Genomic DNA, 20,237 nt, shown 5'->3' on the forward strand with positions numbered 1-20,237 from the left:
TAAAATTAGTGGTGTCTTGTTGCAAGCTTTACTGGCACTTCTTGTCCTGTGTTTTTATGACCTCAAATAAACCTCACCCCTAAAATCTACTTTCCTTGGACATTTCACTCCCTCTTATTGCCTCCCCATCTCCTGTTTCAGCAACTGTATTTGCCAAAGTTACCCTCCTCTGGCCTAATTCACTGTCCTCTTACTTTGCAAATGATCAAAAAGGGGCTATTACTTGACACTCCCAGTCTTAACCTGTTGACCTTCACATCCTACCCCCCCAAGTGTGAACAGACATGTCTAAATAGGTAAAAAAACAACAACCAAGCCAGAACACACACATTTGAGTCCTAAAAGCTGTATTTTGCTTCCAGGTTCAGTGCATGGTGTATTTTGATGAGCAGCCACATACATTCCATTCCCTGACGGAAGATCTAAGGTGGGGCACAGGGAGGTGCAGGATGGGCACAGGAACTCAGCTACGTGTAGGCTCTGGCTCCTGCAGTGCCACTGCCTCCACACCACTATTTTGTGACGGTCTTTTGCAGCTCAGTTTCCAACCACCTGCGTGACCTGGGGTACTCGCACTGCCTGTGAGCCTGGGCGGAGGCCTGCCGGGCGCAGGTGGGCTGCGTGACCCCGGGCGATTTGCACCTCTTTGCCCCACGCCATATAAGCAGGAGGAAGGCGGTGGTGCCCTCCAGACCCGTGATCAGTGCAGGCCCGGCGGAGGCAGGTAGGAGGCCGTGCGCGCCCGGGCGCTGCAGGCCGCGGGCACTTCCGTCTGCGGCCGGCGCGGGGCTGCGGCGGCTCCGCCCCGGCCGCGCGGCGCCTCCCTCGCTGCCGCCCGGCGGGACCGATCCTCGGCGTGGGGCGGGTGGCGGTGGTCGCAGGCACGGGAGACGCTCCGGCGGCCCCTCAGCCGCTCTCTCTCTCCTCCTCCTCGCGGGCAGGTGCGCGGGCGGGACGGGGAGCCGCGGACTCCGGGCCCCGGCGGGGCAGGCCCGGCGCAGCCGCGCAAGAGGAAGCGGCGGCGGCCTCGCAGCGCGGGCCGCTGAGCGGGGCGGCGGGGAGAAGGCGGCAGCGGGCCCGGTGCCGCCGGCGGGGCCTAGAGCCGGGGCAGGGCCCCTTACTCCCACCCTTGCAGCGGCGGCGGAGGGGGCGATCGCAGCCTCGTCACGTTTGCTTCGCCCTCAGCTTTTCATCGTACAGCCCACCCAGCGGCCGGGGCTCCGCTCCTCCCCGGTACGCACAGTGCCTGGCGCCTGCGGAGCCTGGGAGGGGAAATGGCCCCGGTTTGGTCGCCAGGCCTTTGCTCTCCGAGCAGGCAGCAGGCCTACGTGTCGGTCGGTAATGGTTCCTGCAGGGGAGTGTCGGTCGTAAAGTGTAATCCCGGCTGGCAGCGAGCTGCTCCGGGCGCTGCCCCTGCCGCAGCCAGCTCTGCCAGCCCTCCCCTTGCCCAGGAGAAGCGGGTTTGTGCCTGCTGTGGGAGCCGAGGCACTCCTAAAGGTGTGTGGGTTAGCATCGGGCCGTGAGTAGGGAGAGCAGTGCAAGGGGTGAATGGATGGCAGTGCCCTGTGCTCACGTTGGTGTGAAACTGACTACAGTAACGTGTTTCAGATTACTATTAACGTAAAAATGGCCTTTTGCCATTGGCAGGAAAGCCAAGTTCTGCAACTGTTTGTGAACTAAACATGATGTTGTAGCCACAAGCAGCTTTCAAAACAAACACTGAAAATTATTTGTTTCTCTCTGTTCTCAAGTAAACCTGATACTTAGTTGGGTGTTTTTTTGTGAAACAGAGCTCTTATTAAGTGGTAAAGCACAGTCTCTACAGTGTTTCACATAGGAAAGCCTCAGCTCTATAAAGTGAGGCCTAACACTTACCTTAGAAATGACTGTCACAGCATAACTCTTGCATCCAGCCTTGAGCTCTCGGCACAAAAGACAAGGGTTATCTTCCGGAGGGGTCTGTTCAGATGACAGGGTTCCCTCGTGAACCTGATGAAGGTTTTGGCCTCTAAGCCCTGCTTGTCTCCCTAATGCACCGGGGAACAAAACCGACAGTGTAGGAGCTTTCCCTCCCTGATCTGCTTCTGTGGCCTTTGGTCTTCCCTCGCCTGCATGGAAATGCAGCTTAAGTGGAGCCATGATACAGGCTCTCCTGTCACATTACAATTCCTCCCTGCCCTGTGCTGTGAGTGCCCAACAGAAGGTCTGGTGAGCCAAAAGTCTCCTCTAGCAGCTCTGTTTTCCCCACCTGTGTGTTGGCATCCCTCTAGATAGGTTTGTGTGTGATCTCTGCAGGAAGAAAAGAGGAGAGCTTGTGTGCCTTTGTCTGCCCCTTGTGTTAAGACCTGAAGAGTTAGTAAACATAGGACAACCTGACTCGGGCTTTTAGGCTCCCTCTGGCAGTGTTGGAACAGAATCACAGATAGCACAGAACATCTTGTTCGAAACCCAAGTTATTCAGGTCTTAATTTTGAGTGGGGGCTTTTACCCTCTTGAACAGGTCCCCATCCTCTGTGGCTTGATTCGTTTGTGAAGTTCCTTAGTGTGTGTTTTGACTGCTGTGATGTTTGTAGAACTTGCAGCCTCTGGGGCAAACCCCCACCCTTGTAATGCAACATTCCTCTGTCTAAAAACATCCGCCTGTGTGAAATTTGCCAAGATGCTTATTTGTTTGCTCGTGAATGTTTTGTCAGTCTGTGACATAATTTTTCCAAGTAAAAAGTTTTGTTTGCTTTGTTTTCAAGCAGAAATGTTCCAAGTGTGGACAGTGCTACCAAAAGCTTCAAGCCTCAGAGGGGGGGGAAAAAAAGATGTAGCCCTGTGATCTTGCAAGGTGGCTTTTGCAGTTCCTATCTGCATTCTGATCCATGACAAGTTAATTACACCAATTACACCAGCAACTGAACAGAAGCTCTATAGGAAACTGTTGTAGTTCTATTGCAACTTGTGTTACCGTGACTACTTTATCTCTTGATAACTCTGTAATTAACTTGTCACCACTGTTTAATGCTTAACGTATGTAGAGAATCAGTTAATGGCATCACTAAAGGGATAGTAGCCTGAAGGAGAAGCTCATGCCCTTTGGGAAGGTTATCAGGGTTTCCTTCAATGGCTAATTTAAGGACTTGTGCAGAAAAAGTATTAAGTTTCTTGTGGGAAGTGTGAATAGGATGGAAAGGCTGCACCAGAGAAATTCTGTTTAAACTGATTTTGGCGACAGGGGAAACTGGTAGAAGCAGCAGTAATGCAAAAAATCCAGAGGAACGTGTCAAAGGCATGAATGAATTTGTGTTTTGTAGTGTTCTTTTCTGATTCAGTTAGGGTTTTTGGAGGAGCAAGAACAACCAGTGCTTGTCAATTAAACCTTGGCATGCTGGCTACTGGACCCTCTTGTGCTTCAACTGGTGCATAAATTCCCAGTGAGCAGAGTCCTCCACTGCTGACATCTTCACTTGAAGTGACTGAAGGGTAGTTTCAGCAGGGATGGTTATTCTGGTGTTTGTGCTCTAAGAGCTTTTCTGGGTCTTATTGTTAACATCAGCCTCAAGACCAGTGAGCCATTCTGCCTGGGATGCAGCTGACCTAAATCAAACTTCCTTTCTGCAAAGAGACCGAAGTGAAAAAGCCTCACTGCTCGTGGTAGTTGCTAACCTCTCTCATTTTACATCTCACAGAACACTATGTTAAGTTCTGAACGTGTGGAACTTCTGAATACCTCCTGAAGGCATTAGTATTCAGTCTCGTGCTTTCAGAGGTTTTCTGCATTGGAATAATTTCCTGTTTGTGACAGTGGTGAAGTCAGCAAGTGCCTCCCTGAGTCCGTGTTGCCCGTTCCCAGAAGGTGTGGGGGAAGCCGAGTACCCCTCGCACCGATCGCACGGCTCATAAAAGCACCAAGCACTTGTTAAATCTCTTTGGTTTTATTATGGACATCGATCTGCCAGTCGCAATAATGCATTTATGGACATTTTTCTGCAAGCACAGCGCTGGTGGCAGTTCTTACTGACAAATTGAGTCATCTGGACAGTAGTTCCACGTACGCTTACTTTATTGACGGATTGGGCAATTCTCTAGTTTACCAAATGTTCATAAGGTATATGGGCTGGGGAAGAGTGTAACTGATGGGAAAGTGTAGGATTAGGTTTTAATTTTGGGAGGTTTGAAATCCTCTAGGAAGGGACAGGTTTCAATGTATGTTTTGGCTGGTTTTGTGTTCTTCATTAATGCTGTAATTAAAAAGCAAAAGTCCTGGTTTGGTGTCCTTACTGCAAGCTTCCAGTTCTTGACTTTCTTTCCTCTGCTGATAGCTATGAAGACTGCTGTTCTACAAACCTCTACTGGCCAGGGCTTCTGTTGTACTAATCTATCTGAAGGTATAACAAGTAAATCCTTCCTGATGCAAGAAAAATGGCATGTTAAGTTTTTGTCTGCTGTAGGGCTAACTTTATCACCCAGCACAGGACCAGCACATTGTTTGGGCCAACATTAAGTGAAACGTACAGCTGGAGGAACAGCCAAGCAGTAAAACCAGCCCAAACCCGTATTGAAGTGTTTTCCAGGAGTACAGAATGCGATTTAAACCCGATGATCTACTTGTGTGGTCCGGACTACAGTTTGTAAATGTCAATTGTACCTGAATGTCAATAAAGCTTGTGTGGCATTGGGGTTTTATGGAAGTTGAGTAATTGTGAAATGTCACTGTTCTGATGCTTTCTGCTAATCCTTTTTCATGTTGTTTCTTTATTTACTGTTTTATATCAGCAAGGCAAAAGCACCCTGTCCTGCTGTCAGGGCTACCTGTGAGCCATTTATTTTGTGTCAAATTCAATGGTATAGATCACTTCAAGTATCTTTTAAAAAATCACTTGTAAAATTTGGACATGCAGCTGAAATTCTTCCCAGTGCAACAGAAGTTCTGAAGGTGGTTAAAAATACTTACATCTGAACAAGTCACCTTTAATCTCAGGGAGAAAGAGGTCAGTTCATTGATACGAAGGTTCTGGCTTCCCTTCTGTTTTTTGGGTGTGTAGTAAAATAGCAAAGCTGACAGAGGACCTGTAGTCTTGGGCAGCTTGGCAACAGAGAATAAACAGTAATTCTTTTAATAATTTTAGAGAAGCAGCAAGTGTTGGTTCAGATAGCACTATGTTCACTAACCAACAAGTGGCTGAGCTGTGGGTCCTGCAATAGGCAGCTGGGAATGCTGTGTCTGGGCTCAGGAACTACTTTACATCAAGGAGTCCAGGTTTTTTTGGAGGCATGATGTTGTACCAGTCAAAATCTGCGAATGCCTCACCTGGTTTTTACACAGCTCAGTAGGTGTGTGCTGTTGGTGCCATTGATGATGGCATATTGAAGAGCCCAATCAGGTCAGTTCTGCTTTGTTTCCTGAATCATGTCATCTACATGCTCCAAGTGCATGTTTCAAGTCCCTCCAGGTAACTCTGCATTAGCAGATAGCAAGAATTAGTGCTGCCTTGTAAATGTTGCTGCTGCATAATCATTATTCAATAATATTTAAATTATCTGACTGCTTTAGATCAGTCAGTACAATGCAAACAATAACATCTTTGGTTGGTTGTACATTCAAGTATGCAGAAGGTCTGTTAATTAGTTAAACTTTTTAATAAACACCTGAAGTATACTTAAGGCCCTGTTAAGAGATTAGTTCTTCTGTTTCATGTATAAAAAAACCACAAGATGGGATGTACAGCATCTGAAAATACATGTGAAGTGAACAAACTTGCTTCTGCAGCAGTGGGATGTCTGTGTTGACAGTACATTTTTAGACTGTCAGCAGTGTCCTGGAGAAACAATTCACACAGCTTCATTTTCCCTTCATCTTGCTCTGTTGGAGTTCAATATGATCAGATATAATGCAGTGGGAAAGATGGGGGGAAAGGAAAATCACTTGCATGGTCTCCTGTTGACACCAGAACTACCTCTGGTTATTTTCTGACTTCCATCCATGAATCACAGAATAATTAGGGTTGGCAGGGACCTCAAACTCATCCAGTGCAACCCTCCTGCCAGAGCAGGGCCACCTACAGTAGGTCACACAGGAACTCATCCAGGTGTGTTTGAATGCCTCCAGAGAAGGAGACTCCACAGCCCATCTGGGCAGCCCCTGCCAATGCTCCCTCACCTTCACAGGGAAATAGTTTTTCCTTGTGTTTCTGTGAAACCTCTTCTGTTCCAGCTTGTGCCCGTTGCCCCTTGTCCTGCCGTTGGACATCACTGTGAAGTGCCCAGTTAGTTGGCTGAGAAATATTAACTTTATTCAAACAGGATACAGATATGTTGGGGTTTTTTTCCATGGAAGATAAGGTAAGGAATTGCTTTTGAGTCCTGCTTAGTGGGCATGGGTCATCGTCTCCTCTTAGCTTGGAGGCTTAGGCAGTTGAGTAGGACAGGCTGTATCTCCAGCCAGTGCTGTACTTTCAGGAGGTGAAACTGAGGCCCAATAAGATGAAGTGCTTAGCCTGAGAGAAACTTCTTCTTTAAATGCTTTTGTGGTGGTGTTTTTTTCAATAGAATGACAATACTGTTACGTCCTCATCAATTACATGAGTTGCATGTTAGTGAATGCACCTTGGTTTATATTATTGGCAATGTGTAGGGCATATATTTGAATGCTTTCCAGTTGTCTCTTTGTGCAGCTTTATTAGATTCCATAGTGAGAGTTTCTAAGAATATGATTAACCCTGTGGGTCATCTTATAATATAATTATTAAAGATTGATTCTGTTTATCCTTGAAATCAATATGAGAAGCAAAATGGTTTGGCATATATTTGGGGTTGATTTCTAACATTCAGTAAACATGATCTTGTGACAAGGCTGGTATTGGTTTATTACTCAGAACATGTTTGATGAATCTGAAGTGTGTAATTAGTTTTGTATAATGGCGGTGATATGTGGTGTTTTCTACATGACTTATGTTAATATGGCCAATAGTGTTAACATCTCCTGCCACTAATAGTTAGGGTGGGGATGTATAGTAATTGATCTTCCTGGGAGTGCTGTAATGTAAAAACAATTCAGGCTGTTTGAAGTATATTTTACAAGTGTGCATTGGGCCTTTGGGATGTTATACTGAAAAACCCAATTGTACAGTTACCATGGGAACCCAATTAGAATAGATTGCTTGAGTTTTTTTCAGTCTTTCATCTTGACCAAAAATCTAATGTACTTTAAATGTTTTCATATGGAATTTTATTCATATACTGACTTGATATAATAGCTGGGTTTAAATTTTAGTACTGAAATCAGGGGCTGTTGCATTCTGTGGATCCTGAGGACTTATCTTTCAAGGAGATTCTTCCTTTACTGTTTAAAAGTTGATGAACTGAGAGTTCTTACCGTAGTGCTGCCATCACATGTACTTTTCAGGGCACAGTCCCCTGAAATAAACAGGAAAGGATCTCAAACCCCAAAGACTTCTGTTCTAGACTCAGCAAAACGTGACTAAATTTTTTTCATGGCCATTAAGGATCTGATTTTTTTTTCTTATGTCACTTCTGACTTTTCTCACAATTTTTGGTCCATTGACATATGAAGAGGTTTGGAATGAGGGAGCAAGTTGTTGTCACCAGAATGCGAAGTGGTGTGCCCTGTCAGATGAGCTGGTAGGAGAGGGCAAGAGGAGGCATCAGCAACTGCGAAATAGTAATTGTTTAGCCTTGGTACAAATGAAGTGCAAGCATGTCAGCACTTGGCACAGAAATGTGCCCTGACTTTCAGCACATGCAGGTTGAAAAGATGCAGGTATTTGAGAGAAGTGTGGAAGTGGCAATGAGACTTCTGTGGGTTGCCTGCCACTGTATGAGTAGCATTCTGATGGTGGCAGGTTCTTGCATTGCCTGCAGCAGGGATGGGGCAGAGGTGTGCTGCTGACTCGCCTTCCACATCTCAGCAGCTGCTCTCCTCCTTGGCCTCTTGGGGAAGTGTGGCACAGGCAGAGGACACGTACTTGTTCGTGAGGATCTCTCTGTAATGTTGGCTGAATTCCATGCACTTCCATGCTGTCCTTCTCTTGGGTCTTTGGCCTAGGTTTGAAATCAGCTTTGGGATACATCTGCTTTCCAAGGCAAATATTCCAGCTTTACCCTTCAGGAAACATGAAAAAGCTGAGTGTCACTGTACACTTTAACAGTCAAAGCTCTGAAGTGACAATAGAAATTCTTAGATATTATAGTTTTATCACTATCACAGATATTTTAAATAATAGCACTGGGTTGCTCATCTGCCTGACTTACATCTGAAAATGGGAGGAGTGATCCTTGCAATGCCCAACGTGCAGGGATATGGTGTTAGTCCATTTAAAATGCTGGTTACTCAGGATCTGAATTTTAAACTCTTCAAATAATGAAGGTGTTATATTAAGATTGAATGTTAGTGTATTCTTGTAAGTAACTCTAGGGTTCTGTCACTGCCTTAGACTTCAAGGCTTGAGGTGTTTGAGAGGACTTGGAAAGCCTCAGGTGTTCATATCATTTCTTTTAAGTGATTTGTCATTACTTTAGCAGATATTGTTATCCTCTCCTCTGGAGTAGTTAGCTCCCTGACTTAAGTGAAGGAGTTCCAATCAAGACTGGCTGTGAGTCAGGACTCTGAGGCTGAGCTTTGGTCATCAGTCTCCCTGATATTCACAAATGTAATGCTTATAGCACATCTTTGTAAAGATGTGGTGATCTTAGCTAAATAAAGAAAAGGGGTTTGGGGAACTAAGTAAATGCCAAGGAAATAGCAATCTTCCTTTATGTCAAAGGAGAGAGCAGAGGAACCTGTTGTATTTTTTGTTAAAACAACTGAAGTTAGCATTTTTTAAGTGCTTTCTTAGTGTGATACAATTTGTACTTTTAAACCTAGAATATCACTGTCACTGGCTTTCATCCCTCAAAAAAAAAAGGCACAATCACAAAACGCTGTTTATTGTAGTAAGAAACACATTACTGATTGTACAAGTATTTCTTAGATTAATACTTTATCTTTTAAGGCTATCTTCTTAAACTGAGAGTTGTGTAGTGCATGCTATGGAAGAACTCTTCAATGTGCCCTCTGCTTTTTTTGGCTCGTGACAAGCAGTAGGTGACCTAGTGAACTTCATCAACTTGAAAATTTCCTGGTTGCTTAAAAAAAAAGAAATCAAGAGACCCTTTTGAAATTAGTATATACTGAAGCTTAGAGCTCATTTATAAGCAGCTCTGTATCTGTTTAAGAGAAATGGCCCTATTGACATACAATTCTTCCTGTGGAATTCAAATTAAACCGCAATCTAACTGAGAATTTCTTCTTCCTTACAGGTGAAGACCTTTTGTCTACCATGGCATCGAGACTTGTTTCAAAAGTAAGTTTCTAGTAAAATAGCCTTGCATGTAGGTGCATATTGGAAGACCAGCATTACAAAAGAGTTCACTTAACATAGTTTGTTTTTTCCCCAGTGTCCAGCAGTCAGTATTAAGAATGCAGCTGACAAGATTGATGCTGCATTGTAAATCTCTGTAGCTCTGTCATGGTTGGTAACAGACATCAGTGGACCTTTCCCCATCGTGTCTCTGTCTGCCACAGAGCATACGCTAACAGGACAATAGTGCAATTTCAGTAATGTTTGCTGCTTCCCAAGGAATACCTCATTGAAAAATAAACAGGTTTAATTTTGAGTCTCGATGCTTCAGTGAGGTAAAGGTAGGTCAGTAACTTGACAGTAACTTAAGGAAATGTGTAGTGTTTTGCAGCATTAGTGATGCTCCTCTAAGAAAACATTCCTAGTACAGACTTGCATATGTATCTATTCCTGCTGGTAACTTTTATCACTGTTAAAAATGTCTTAATAGTGGCGTCTCTTGTGGTTTTAAGTTGCTTTATGCGGCTTATAAAAGTAGCACTTGGGCCTATTCTGTCTTCTACCCCTCTGTAGAAGACTTTTTTTCTTTTCCACTGAAGAAAATTGTTTTCATTGTTTAAAAGGTTGAGGAAGAAATTCAGGAAAGCAAATTCTTCCTTTTTTTTCTTTTAAACAGTTGGTCTGTTTAGCTGTATTTTTGTGGTTTCCAGTTGTAAGCACCTTTTAGCAGGTACTTGGAATAATGGCAGAGAAATATTTGATTATCTTCTGCACAACTGGGCATGGTAGGAAGAATCACTAGTTCCCTTTCATTCAAAGCTAGCTGTGATATAGCTGGCAAGCCACATGAAACTAATAATTTATTATCTAACCTTTTCATTTCTCCCACTCTCACTTCTAGTTGAAAGGTGCAGCATTAGCTGTTAGGGGAGTTTTCCCCTTTTGATATATGGAAAGGCACAGGGTTTGAGTTAAAACATGTGAACTCTCACAGCCTTATCTGTGAGTGGGGGAGTGGGGGGCTGCCAGGGGCTGTGCAGACTGCCCAGGCTCCTCTGGTCCATTTCCCCCCATTCTGGGTGCATATTAAATATGTGTATAATGCAGCTCATGTTTCTTTAGTGATATTTATAGTGTGTGATTAGTTTACAGTTTTACTTTGAGCACAACTCCAAGCCAGTGTGACACAATATATGCCTGGCATATGGTTTTTGCAGAAATCACTTATCACCAATGTAACGTGCTGAGTAGTTTTTAAGCAGGCTGCTGAAAAAATGGTTTCTGATAGCAGTCAGACGTGGGCATTTTCCACAATTGCTGTATTTGTTTCGCACTCGATCCCTGATTCTCTTGTGGTGAGCAAAGATGTATGTTGGGTTTGCGTGGGAGAGGCTGAAATGTGGCCATGGTTCTGGGTGTGACCATACATCAGTGAGGTCTGTGTCAGGAGCTTTTAGGTTTGTGATGTTCGTACGACAACGTGGCAATCTTTCTGTTGCATGAGAAATTTAATGCTAAATGTAATTCTGCTCTGGATTTGTTGTAGTTATTGAATTTAAACTTAGTAAATATTAGATTCTTGTACTAACTGGGATTCCTTGCTGTCTTAGTGCAGTGAAACCCTTGTCTGTGCTGTCCTGAATCCACCTGAGACGGAGAACAACAGGGAAATTCAGATGTATATGCCAAAACTATAGTCTTGCCTTTTTGTGTGAGTCCTTTTGACAGCTGTCTTTTGTGTGTGTGTGTCTTCCTGTGGATACATTTGTATTTTTAGTGAATTCTCCATATGTAGTTCGCTGCTTCATTTGTTTAAGGCTGTTCTACTTAAAAAATTTCAAGGCAATTCTTTCCTTGAACACAATTCAGATTCCTGACTCTCCTTCAGCTTAAGGAGCACTATTAATGGTTTTGTTCGTATTGCTTAGATTTATTTTGTTATTATTCTCTAGCTCCTGCTCTTCAGGTATAGCTATTTTGGTATTATAAAGAATGATGGATTACATAGGAAAGTTTCTTTTGAAGCACTCCTGATATTGTGCAATGCACTTGGGGGTCAGCTACACTTGACTGATGCATGATTTATCCGATGTCCCTGCCACTTTCTGAGATAAAGCTGCTATTTTATCAAAAATGCCAGCAAGGGTGATTTAGAATTTATACACCTCCTTTTTCAAATAATTGTTCTGATTACTTTCTGGCACGGCAATAAAATGATAAAGGTAATCGCACACAAATGTGAGATAGCACCAAAATACAATAAAATTAACCTGAATTAGCTTGACTTGTCGATGAGAAGTATTTATGAAATGTATTTTTGCAATAAGGGAGACTGATATTATAGCTGGAAGGTGAGTTATTGCCTTAATGTAATACTGTTTGAAATTTAAAAAAGAGACTGTTACAGTTGAGGGTGATTGTGCCTTTGAAATTAAGTTGAAGTGATTCTTATAATTGGCAGCAATAATGCATTGTGAAGGTAATATCTTTTATTGTGTTATGCCTAGTTGCATTATCTTTTATTTAGCTGGTCCTGACTTCAGCTCTGCAGAGAACACAAGGAGAAGCAGATCAAGAATTTTGTGGATTTAGGTGATAAAAATTTGAAATGTTACCCAATATCAGTCATTCTTCTGCTAGATTTTTTTCATTTTTAGCCCATTGTGTTGGAGTAGTTACCTTATAGTTACATACACAGCTGAACCCTGTAGCAGTTACGCTCTTCAGTCTGGCTCTGTGCCTATACATCAGGTGAGGTAAAATACTGTGTTTCTCATTGCATCAAAGTATAATCTCCTCTTACTAGGGAATGTAGGCACACTTTTACACCAAGCACCTCTGTTAATTAAGGAGTGGATCTTAAATTGTTGACTGATACCTTATTTTTTGGTGTGATTGATGCATCTGGGAAATCTAGACAAGTGCACGATGACTCGTTTTCCTTTGCATGAGACTTGTTAAAACTCAAACCACTAACCATTAGACATTAATTTTAGAGACGACATTCTTCATCATTGATTCTTTAGCATGATACTTGTTTCTTCAATTGTTCAGCAACAAATCCCATGATTAGGAGAGTTTTATTACATGTGTCTGCATGTTAAACCACCGAACAAAGTATTGCATTGCTTTGGAGTGCATTGCACAGTGCTCCTAACTGAGTCTTCTGGCATGTGATTCCCAGCCTAAAAATAAGGGGCAGATTGAGGAGACTTAATCCCTTTGTTAGATCATCAGTAGGGTAAGAATGACAACATGCTTCCATGTCCCATGGTATGTACACCAAGCAGTGAGGCTTACAGGATGGTTGCTGGTGGGATTTACAGGTACTGCCTAACAGCAAGGAAATACAAATAGTATTTCTGTCTTTGCTGGTGGTGGCATAATTTAATTGTTACAGAAATATCTGGCCCTGGTTACTTTTCCCCTGTTCTTGACACTCCATTTCTTAACCATTTTTGCTCTAATTCATTATTATGTCTAGGCAACCCACAGCTTCCAGTAGGATATCCTAAGTAAGTAGGTGTCTCTAAGTTTAAGTCAGACTGTTTCACTTCCTTTTTGGTCTTGGGCACCAAGATGCATCCCTAGGGGTGGCATGACCTGATCTTGCAACCTTGATGCCAACCCAGCACAATCACTAATTTGTACAGCTTATTAACACCACACTTTGTAATGGTTTTTTACGTGTATGCTATGTGTAAACTTTTGGCTTATTTCAAAGTGTCCATATTTTCCTTTTATTTCATCAGCACCAAGCTAACATAAATCTTCTACTGTATGTGTGGTTTAAGCTGGGATGTGAGTGCTACACTTGCACAGCATTTAAGTTTCCTATATGAATAATAGCTGGTAGAAGATAAAGAAAATGTTTACCCTTTCTGGAGGAGTATTGGAGGAAGCAGTACATCCGAATTCCTGTTTAAACAGTCCACTGAGGTCTTGTGTTTAAATATCTGCTGATGTTGTCTCAAATCAAAGCTTGACATGTGGGCAGTAGATGGGAGTAGAAAAATGCACTTCTTGAGTATGGCCTGGAAGGCAGTGGTGATAACCTACCTGCCCCTTCCACAGGAGAAAAAATTGCTTGATTTCAATTAAAATATTGTTTAAAGAGAAGTCTGAGCCCTGGTAAGTATGCTGGGAATTTGCCACTTGACAGACCAGGATTACCCCAGTCTGCCAAGGCAACAGTCTGAACATGTAGCCAAAGCGCCAGAGGCTGCCACTGCTTGGAAATGCGCTTTCCCTGCTTGGCATTTCGGGGTCTTTTGATTGCCATCCAAAGAGGATTAGTAGTATAATACAATGGGACAACAGAAACTTACTTTTGTTGTCTTTGATTGTTTAATAAAGAATTATGTGTTTGCTCTTGCTGAATACTTTCAGAGTGCTGTAGAAAGCAAATGCTGCTCTCTCTACATGAACTCTATCCCTGTGGTTACTTGGGAGCTTCTTTGAAGTGGACCTCTTGATAAGTGAAGACAGGCACTGACTTTTAGTGTCTGCTGTGCCAGCTTATATGTGTGTATGGTTAAAATATGCATTTTAATTCTATACCCTCACCTTTTTTATGACATTAGTTCATTGCAAGGTAAAGAAATCCTTGTATCACTCTAAAGTAACTTGAGATTTGCTTACAGTCAGTCTGACACTTCCTTTCCAAACCTCCCTCCTCAGGAAATGAGTAGGTTTCGTTTTCATACCCTCTGAAGTTAGAGGTTTGGCTTAAGCAGGGTTGGATTTACTTAGAGCAGCACTGGAGATAGTAGAGTACTGCAGTGTGTTTCAGTGCAGCTTTTGTTAGAAAGCCTGATCCGGATTAGTGTTCTGCAGCTGTGGAGGTGTTTATTACTCTTGGGCAAGGACAAAAATATTTGGACCTGACAGATGGTGCTTTATTCTGGCAAGCTGAAGCTTTGCTTGGGGTGCTATAGGAAGAAATACACGATGGACACTTAATGTGGGATGTGTAGGGGGAAGAAATGGGTCAAGTTCAAATGGATTCACAAGAATCTGATGCAATATAGAAAGGACTTGTATTTGATAACATACAAGGTAATTTTAAGTGTTATTTTACTTGTCAGCAGATGATATTGACAGAATTAAACCTGATTAGTTACCATGATGGTGGTTTGGTTTCAAGACTCTGCTTAAATTCAAGCAATAAGTGAAACACCTTTTTTGTTCCTCAAAATTGAACTTTTGCCTTAATTTCAAAACTAGAGGGCACTCAGCTTTCCTTGGACTAACAAGTTCTGTACGTTTGAAGGACGCTATAGGTGATGCTCAAATGTAATGGTACAGGAAACGTGTATTGTATTGGTTTTAGACTTGGGTTTTGATGGCAAGTTGAATTGCACGAATCCTGTGCCCTTTCCCAGTCCTTAAGGATATTTTTTTTTTCTCTGCTTTAAAACACTGAGTAAGAAACAACTTTCTCAGCTAAGACTAGTTGTATGAGCTTGCAAGATTCCCCTCTGCTCTGAAGTATATGTGCACAAATGCATTGCTTCTACCGTTAGTATCTTTTCCCATATTCTGAACGTACAATGGATTGTTTCCTTTCAAATAAACATGCAGAAACCGGGAAAACAAATACAGGAAGTTTTAAACTATTAAGGAGATGTTGAGAGCACCATAATTCAGTGTAAACCTTGGATGAGTGGAGTGCTGGCATGTATAGGCTCAGCAGCAGCTGTGCCAAACAGGGGGCTCCAGGCTGGGATGAGGGGGCAGGAGCTTTCTGCAATTAAAACGTTTTGCCACCAACTTTAGGGGTTGTGTTTCTACATTATCACTTCACGCAGTTGCTGTTACATTGGTAATGGGAGATGGTAATAGCTGGATTTTTCTTCAGCTGTCTCAGAATGCAACAGCCACAGTGCTGATTCCAAAAGCCCAGTGAAGGGTATGGATGCAGTGGCAACCATCAGTTGCCCTAATTGCAGCTCTCGCTGCTGCTCTGTTACGTGAGTGATACGTTGAGCTTTACACCTCAGAACAGATGAGGTGTTAGTACACAGTCGACTCTCATCTGTTGTGCTGACCTTGCTGCTGTGAAGTTGATAATGATGGAGATGGACATGTCTACCTTCTTATTTCTTATCGTGGTCCCTGATTGTTTTTGCCTTGACAAATACTTCTGATGTGATTTAATAAGGATTTTGTTATGAGAAGGATGTAAACTTACTGGATCAGGAGGAACGCCTGTAGCGAGATGACTGAAATGAAGTAGCAAATTGCCAAAGCAGTCCAGGTACTTGTGAAGTATTCCCCTTAAATTTAAATCAATATTTCAAGCTTTCATTGAATTTTAATTCAAAACTTGAATCAATAACAAGCTGGTTTGAGAACACTGTGATACTCAAAAGAAGGACACTTAAAGAGTTCAGGACTGGTATTTCTTTCCTGTAATTAGGATGAAGAAGCAACTTCCCTGGCATTTATTGATCATCCTCTCAAACTCAACAAATTCCTGGTATTGCTTTTTGGCAAGTCACTGATATTATATGGCATCATAGAAACAGGGCAGATGCTTGAGAATTATTGCTCATGTGCTGGATCCTAATGTAAATATGTCAGAACGTTGAAGTGATAAGTCTTCAGGATGTATTTATGAAGAATAGGAAGTAAATGCACAAGTTGGTACTTTGTCACACCTGAAGTGGGATGGGCCAGCATCAGCACTCTTCAAGTGAAATGTCCCTCAAAACTGTGGTGCTCTTATTCGAGTAATATATCCAGAAATTCAGCTTTTACAGTTAAAGATCACTATGATTTGTGCTGCTAAGAGCTACAGTGCTATTTGGGATGCTCTCAGATGCTGGCAATTATTTTTAGGTTTCAAAACCAGTGTGTAGCTATATCCTAGCCCAAGCTTGGAGCGAGGCTGCATGAGAAACTTTATATGGCACCTGGGTGTGTGCTTTATTGTTGAACAACAGTAATGTTCATGATGTGGGAAGGTTAATTGGAATATTTCCAAACATGCAACATTGCCTAATCTAGACATGGTAGAAATAGAACCATTTCTGGGTTTGAGAAGTGGCAAGTGAAATAGGGGAAAGGATTGAAATGCAGTTGCATCCTGTTGGTTGTATCTACATTTATCAGGTAGCTCAGCAATTAACACTTTCTGTTAATCTGAAAGGATCAAGGGGCCCATTTCTTGGAGGCAACTGTGACGTCTCACTGGTTAATGCACTTGGACTCCCTTGGTTTCAGAAGTCACACTGCAGTCTGTGTGAGGACACGTTAAGTTTAGCAGCTGGTTACGTTATTTTTGCCTTGATTCTTAGAAATATTCAAGGGGAAAAAAAATAATGAGGCCTTCCATTTGAAGTTCAGCCACATGCTGCAGCCTAATGGAAATACCCTGCTAAATCAGATGCAGGTGGTGGCAGAGGGGATTATCGTTAATATTTTGATATGGCGTGGTAGGCTTGTATTGTTGCTAAAGCAGAGTGGAGGAAATAGAAAAACCTGTGGAGCCAGATCCATCAGAGATAGGGCCCTGGCTCCTTCCTGATGGGAAAGGTTCATGTGCTCAGTAATACTGAAGGGGGAAACGTGTGAAAAGGTGACATCTTCTGTGTCTTTGGCCACAGCCTTCAGATAGAACTTGTTGTAAGACAGTTTCTGGTATCCTGAGGGCTGACTGATGGTGGTGGGTGTACTTGAGTACTTGTGTACTTGCATTTTTCCAGTGGAAACCTTCAGTCTCTAGTGTTTAAACAGTGTACACGTGCTGTGATGTCTTCAATAAGAGAACACAGGGAAAACTGGGAGGCAGTGTTGATGATGATGCTTTGCATTCTTTGTCCCTTTCAGTGACAGTGACGTGGGGCATGGGGCTGAGGCACAGGAAATGCCATGAGGTTTGCTGTCTTGACTTGTCTTCTGGAAAATACAAACCTCTTGGGAGAGCATGAAGCAAGGAAACACTTTGCTGTGGATTTTTTTTGAGCCTTGTTTGTTGATCCTCGAGATTTCTCTGCATGTTTTTATTTCTCCACTCCCCATTATGGATACGAATTGGATTCTAGGATCCCAGATCAAACTAAAATCAAATTTTGGGGGAGTTTAGGAACAGTAGAACATATAATCTATTTACTGTAGTGTGAAAGACCATCAATGCAAATTGAAATAAAGTGTCTATTTAATCAAATGGGAGGTGTGTTTTAAGTGTCAAACTGTGGCTGCAACACGGCAGTTAAACTGAATTACATTGGAAAGCATAAGGGGTTAAGATTCCTTTATGTAAGCCATCAAGCTAATGCTGGCTTTTGGGTTCATGGCACCTCATTTAAGAGAGAAAACCTACTGCTGTTTTCCATCCTTAGCATCTGAACCCTAGGAAAGCAATTTGAGTAGCACACCTCTCTTTTCTAGTGGTGTTCAGTAGAGGTGGTGTGTAATTGAGGGGACCTTCGCTCTGTGGAGGAGCGTGGTGCCACTGAGGCATGTGCTGTCGCAAAGTCATGGGAGCACGCCTGGAAAATGAGGCTCCTCTCTACAGGACATTAACTCGTAAATCATGTTAATATTCTTCCTGATAAATCTTCCACTGCAAAAACCTTTTGATATTCATCTGTTATTAATGACAAAAAGGACTTAATTCTGCTGGCTAACAACAGCCTTCCAATTTTCTGTAGGACATTTAGTCTAGTGAGATAGACTTACATATAGTGCACCTACATTTTCCTTTCTGCAGCAAGGCTCCAGAGGATGGCAGAAGTTACTTCTCTAGAAGTCTGGGGGTTTTTTTTCCTACCTAATAGATTTGGAAATTAGGAGGCATTTTGACACAGATTTGTAGGTATTACAGTGGAAGGGTAGAGCAAAGGTGAAGTTCATGCAGTACCCAATCAAAATTCCTCAAATGATTTGTTTACAATTTGTTTACAAGCTGGAGAAAAAAAAAGGCAGAAGGCAATTTGTTTGGAGTTTAGTCTTTAAGCTGCCATTCGTTTCTAGTTCTCACAGCTTCAGTAAGGGCACCATAGGGAAGATGGTCCTGAGCAAATTGTGCCTGCGTTGGAAGGATGTGATGTGAGCAGGTTCCCAGTGTCCACCAGTCTGCAGTAAGTGATGCCTAAAGCATCTCTTAACTTCAGCTAACCAAGTTTAAAGGCTGTTTATTTGCATCTGAAAACTATTGCATTTTAAATCTTGAGTAGAATTTGCCTTTATTTTAAAACAGCAGTGCCTGAAGGAGCCTGTCCTTTGGCTCATCTCAGTAGCTGTAGGTAAACAGTGCAAAGGCACATTAGTACCTGGGCAGAGGACAGATTTGACATCTCTACAGTGACCTTCATCTTTAAGGCTCCTGACCCAGTCTCATATTTATGTGGATATGTTATTCACTTTCATTGCTTTACAAAAATAAACCTTATAAATATTGCTGCCCAATGCATATGATAAACAAGACTGAAAGTACTAGTTGTACTCACTCAAGGCTTTCATCTATAAAGCTTAGTTCAACTTGGTGAGAACTCATAGGGTTATTTATAGTTTTCTGTTACTTGCTGCATCCTGTGTTTTGTTACAATGAAAAAGCTGTCCTCTCATCACTAAGCTCTTATATTCACAGAGTCCATGGTATGAGGTTCAGTGCATCTAGTTTAGGGCTGTCACACAAATAAAAATGAAGAATGTGTACTGGTTTTCCACATATGTAAACTTCTGTGTTACTTTTTCACTAACCCTTCTGCAGGGAGGTGCCGCACCAAAAAAGTTCACCCACGTCCTCTGCCCGAAGATGGAGAAGGAATGAGGAAAAAGCTGACTGAAGAGGAGTTTCTTTTGTAACACAGCAAACATTTAATTATTTAATTAAAAGCTGGTATTTGGGTTACAGTTAAACTACATAAACCACTAGGAACCTGTGATTCTTCAAGCCTGACACACTCAGCAGAATTTACATAAGCTGAGGAACTTTGTGAATTATTAGTGCTTCCCCAAAGTCAAAGGTTTCAGTTTATTTTTGCCTTGATGGGCCAAACTGTCTACTTGATATTTTTTTTATCTCCTTCACCCTGATTGTATTATTTGCAGGCGTGACTTGCACTTCAAAGCATTTGAAAGAAATGTAAGTTATCATGCATAGGTTTTCCCTGTCTCCTGATGCACCCCTGGTCTGTCACTGTGCTCTGCAATCAGTTTTCCAACTTCTTAAGTAATTTCTGCATTTCATCTGATACTTCATTGGGCTTTTAGCATCATCCCTCCTGCTGTACATAGGCAGCCATTGGTGTCATAGATGGGGTGGACTATAAATGCATAAATACTGAAGAAAATAAGTTTGTGTCATTGTTTGTGGAGACTGATGGTTCTGAATATTGCAGGAACAAGTGAATTTTTCAGGGGTAAGGCAAACTGCAAGTTAGCTGGATGGTCTGTGTGACTAAAAACCAAGAAACCTTTTTGGTGTTTGTTGATTGAGTTAACTGGTGCTGCCTTAAAGTTTCTTGGGCTTCTTTGTTCACTTTTTGCCCAGTTTCACTTTAATTTAGCTCTCTGGAGCAAAGGCTTTTTGTGCTGGTTGTACAGCACCAACAGTGCTGTGGTCTGAACCCACGGTTCAGTGTCTGGGCAGCGGCAGTGGGCATCCTTGTGGTGTTCTGTCCCGTTTCTCTCCTAATGATTGTACCAACCAAACTGTAAATACAGCTCAAACATCTAAGTGAGACTGGTGGCTTTTTGAGCCAAGATGAATTTGACAAGTATGTTATTGTTGGTCTTGTATGATATTGAGAAATGCTTGGCATCTGTTTCCAGCTCCATCCTATCAGTAATCATAAACCCAGACTGGTAACAATGGGAATAAAACAAATGCTCCTTTTACTGAGAGGATTGTTTTTCCGTGTGTTTTTCCAACAGACATACTCA

The 20,237-nt window shown here is 42.3% G+C and overlaps 1 protein-coding gene across 2 annotated transcripts in view; it reads left to right on the forward strand.

Annotated features, from left to right (window-relative positions):
• Window positions 1-460: 460 nt before the first annotated feature.
• The window catches only part of MGMT (O-6-methylguanine-DNA methyltransferase), a 147,687-nt gene continuing 127,910 nt past the window's right edge, over window positions 461-20,237 (forward strand). Inside the window, exons 1-2 of one of the 2 annotated variants that reach the window (XM_062001300.1) lie at window positions 461-724; window positions 9,304-9,347. In XM_062001300.1, coding sequence (XP_061857284.1) covers window positions 9,324-9,347 — 24 coding nt within the window. In that variant the 5' untranslated portion in view covers window positions 461-724; window positions 9,304-9,323. Of the gene's footprint in view, window positions 725-808; window positions 942-9,303; window positions 9,348-20,237 lie in introns of those variants that run through there. The other variant, XM_062001299.1, reaches the window with a different exon arrangement.

The sequence above is a fragment of the Colius striatus genome, chromosome 8 (assembly GCF_028858725.1).
Source record: "Colius striatus isolate bColStr4 chromosome 8, bColStr4.1.hap1, whole genome shotgun sequence".
Lineage (NCBI taxonomy): Eukaryota > Metazoa > Chordata > Aves > Coliiformes > Coliidae > Colius > Colius striatus.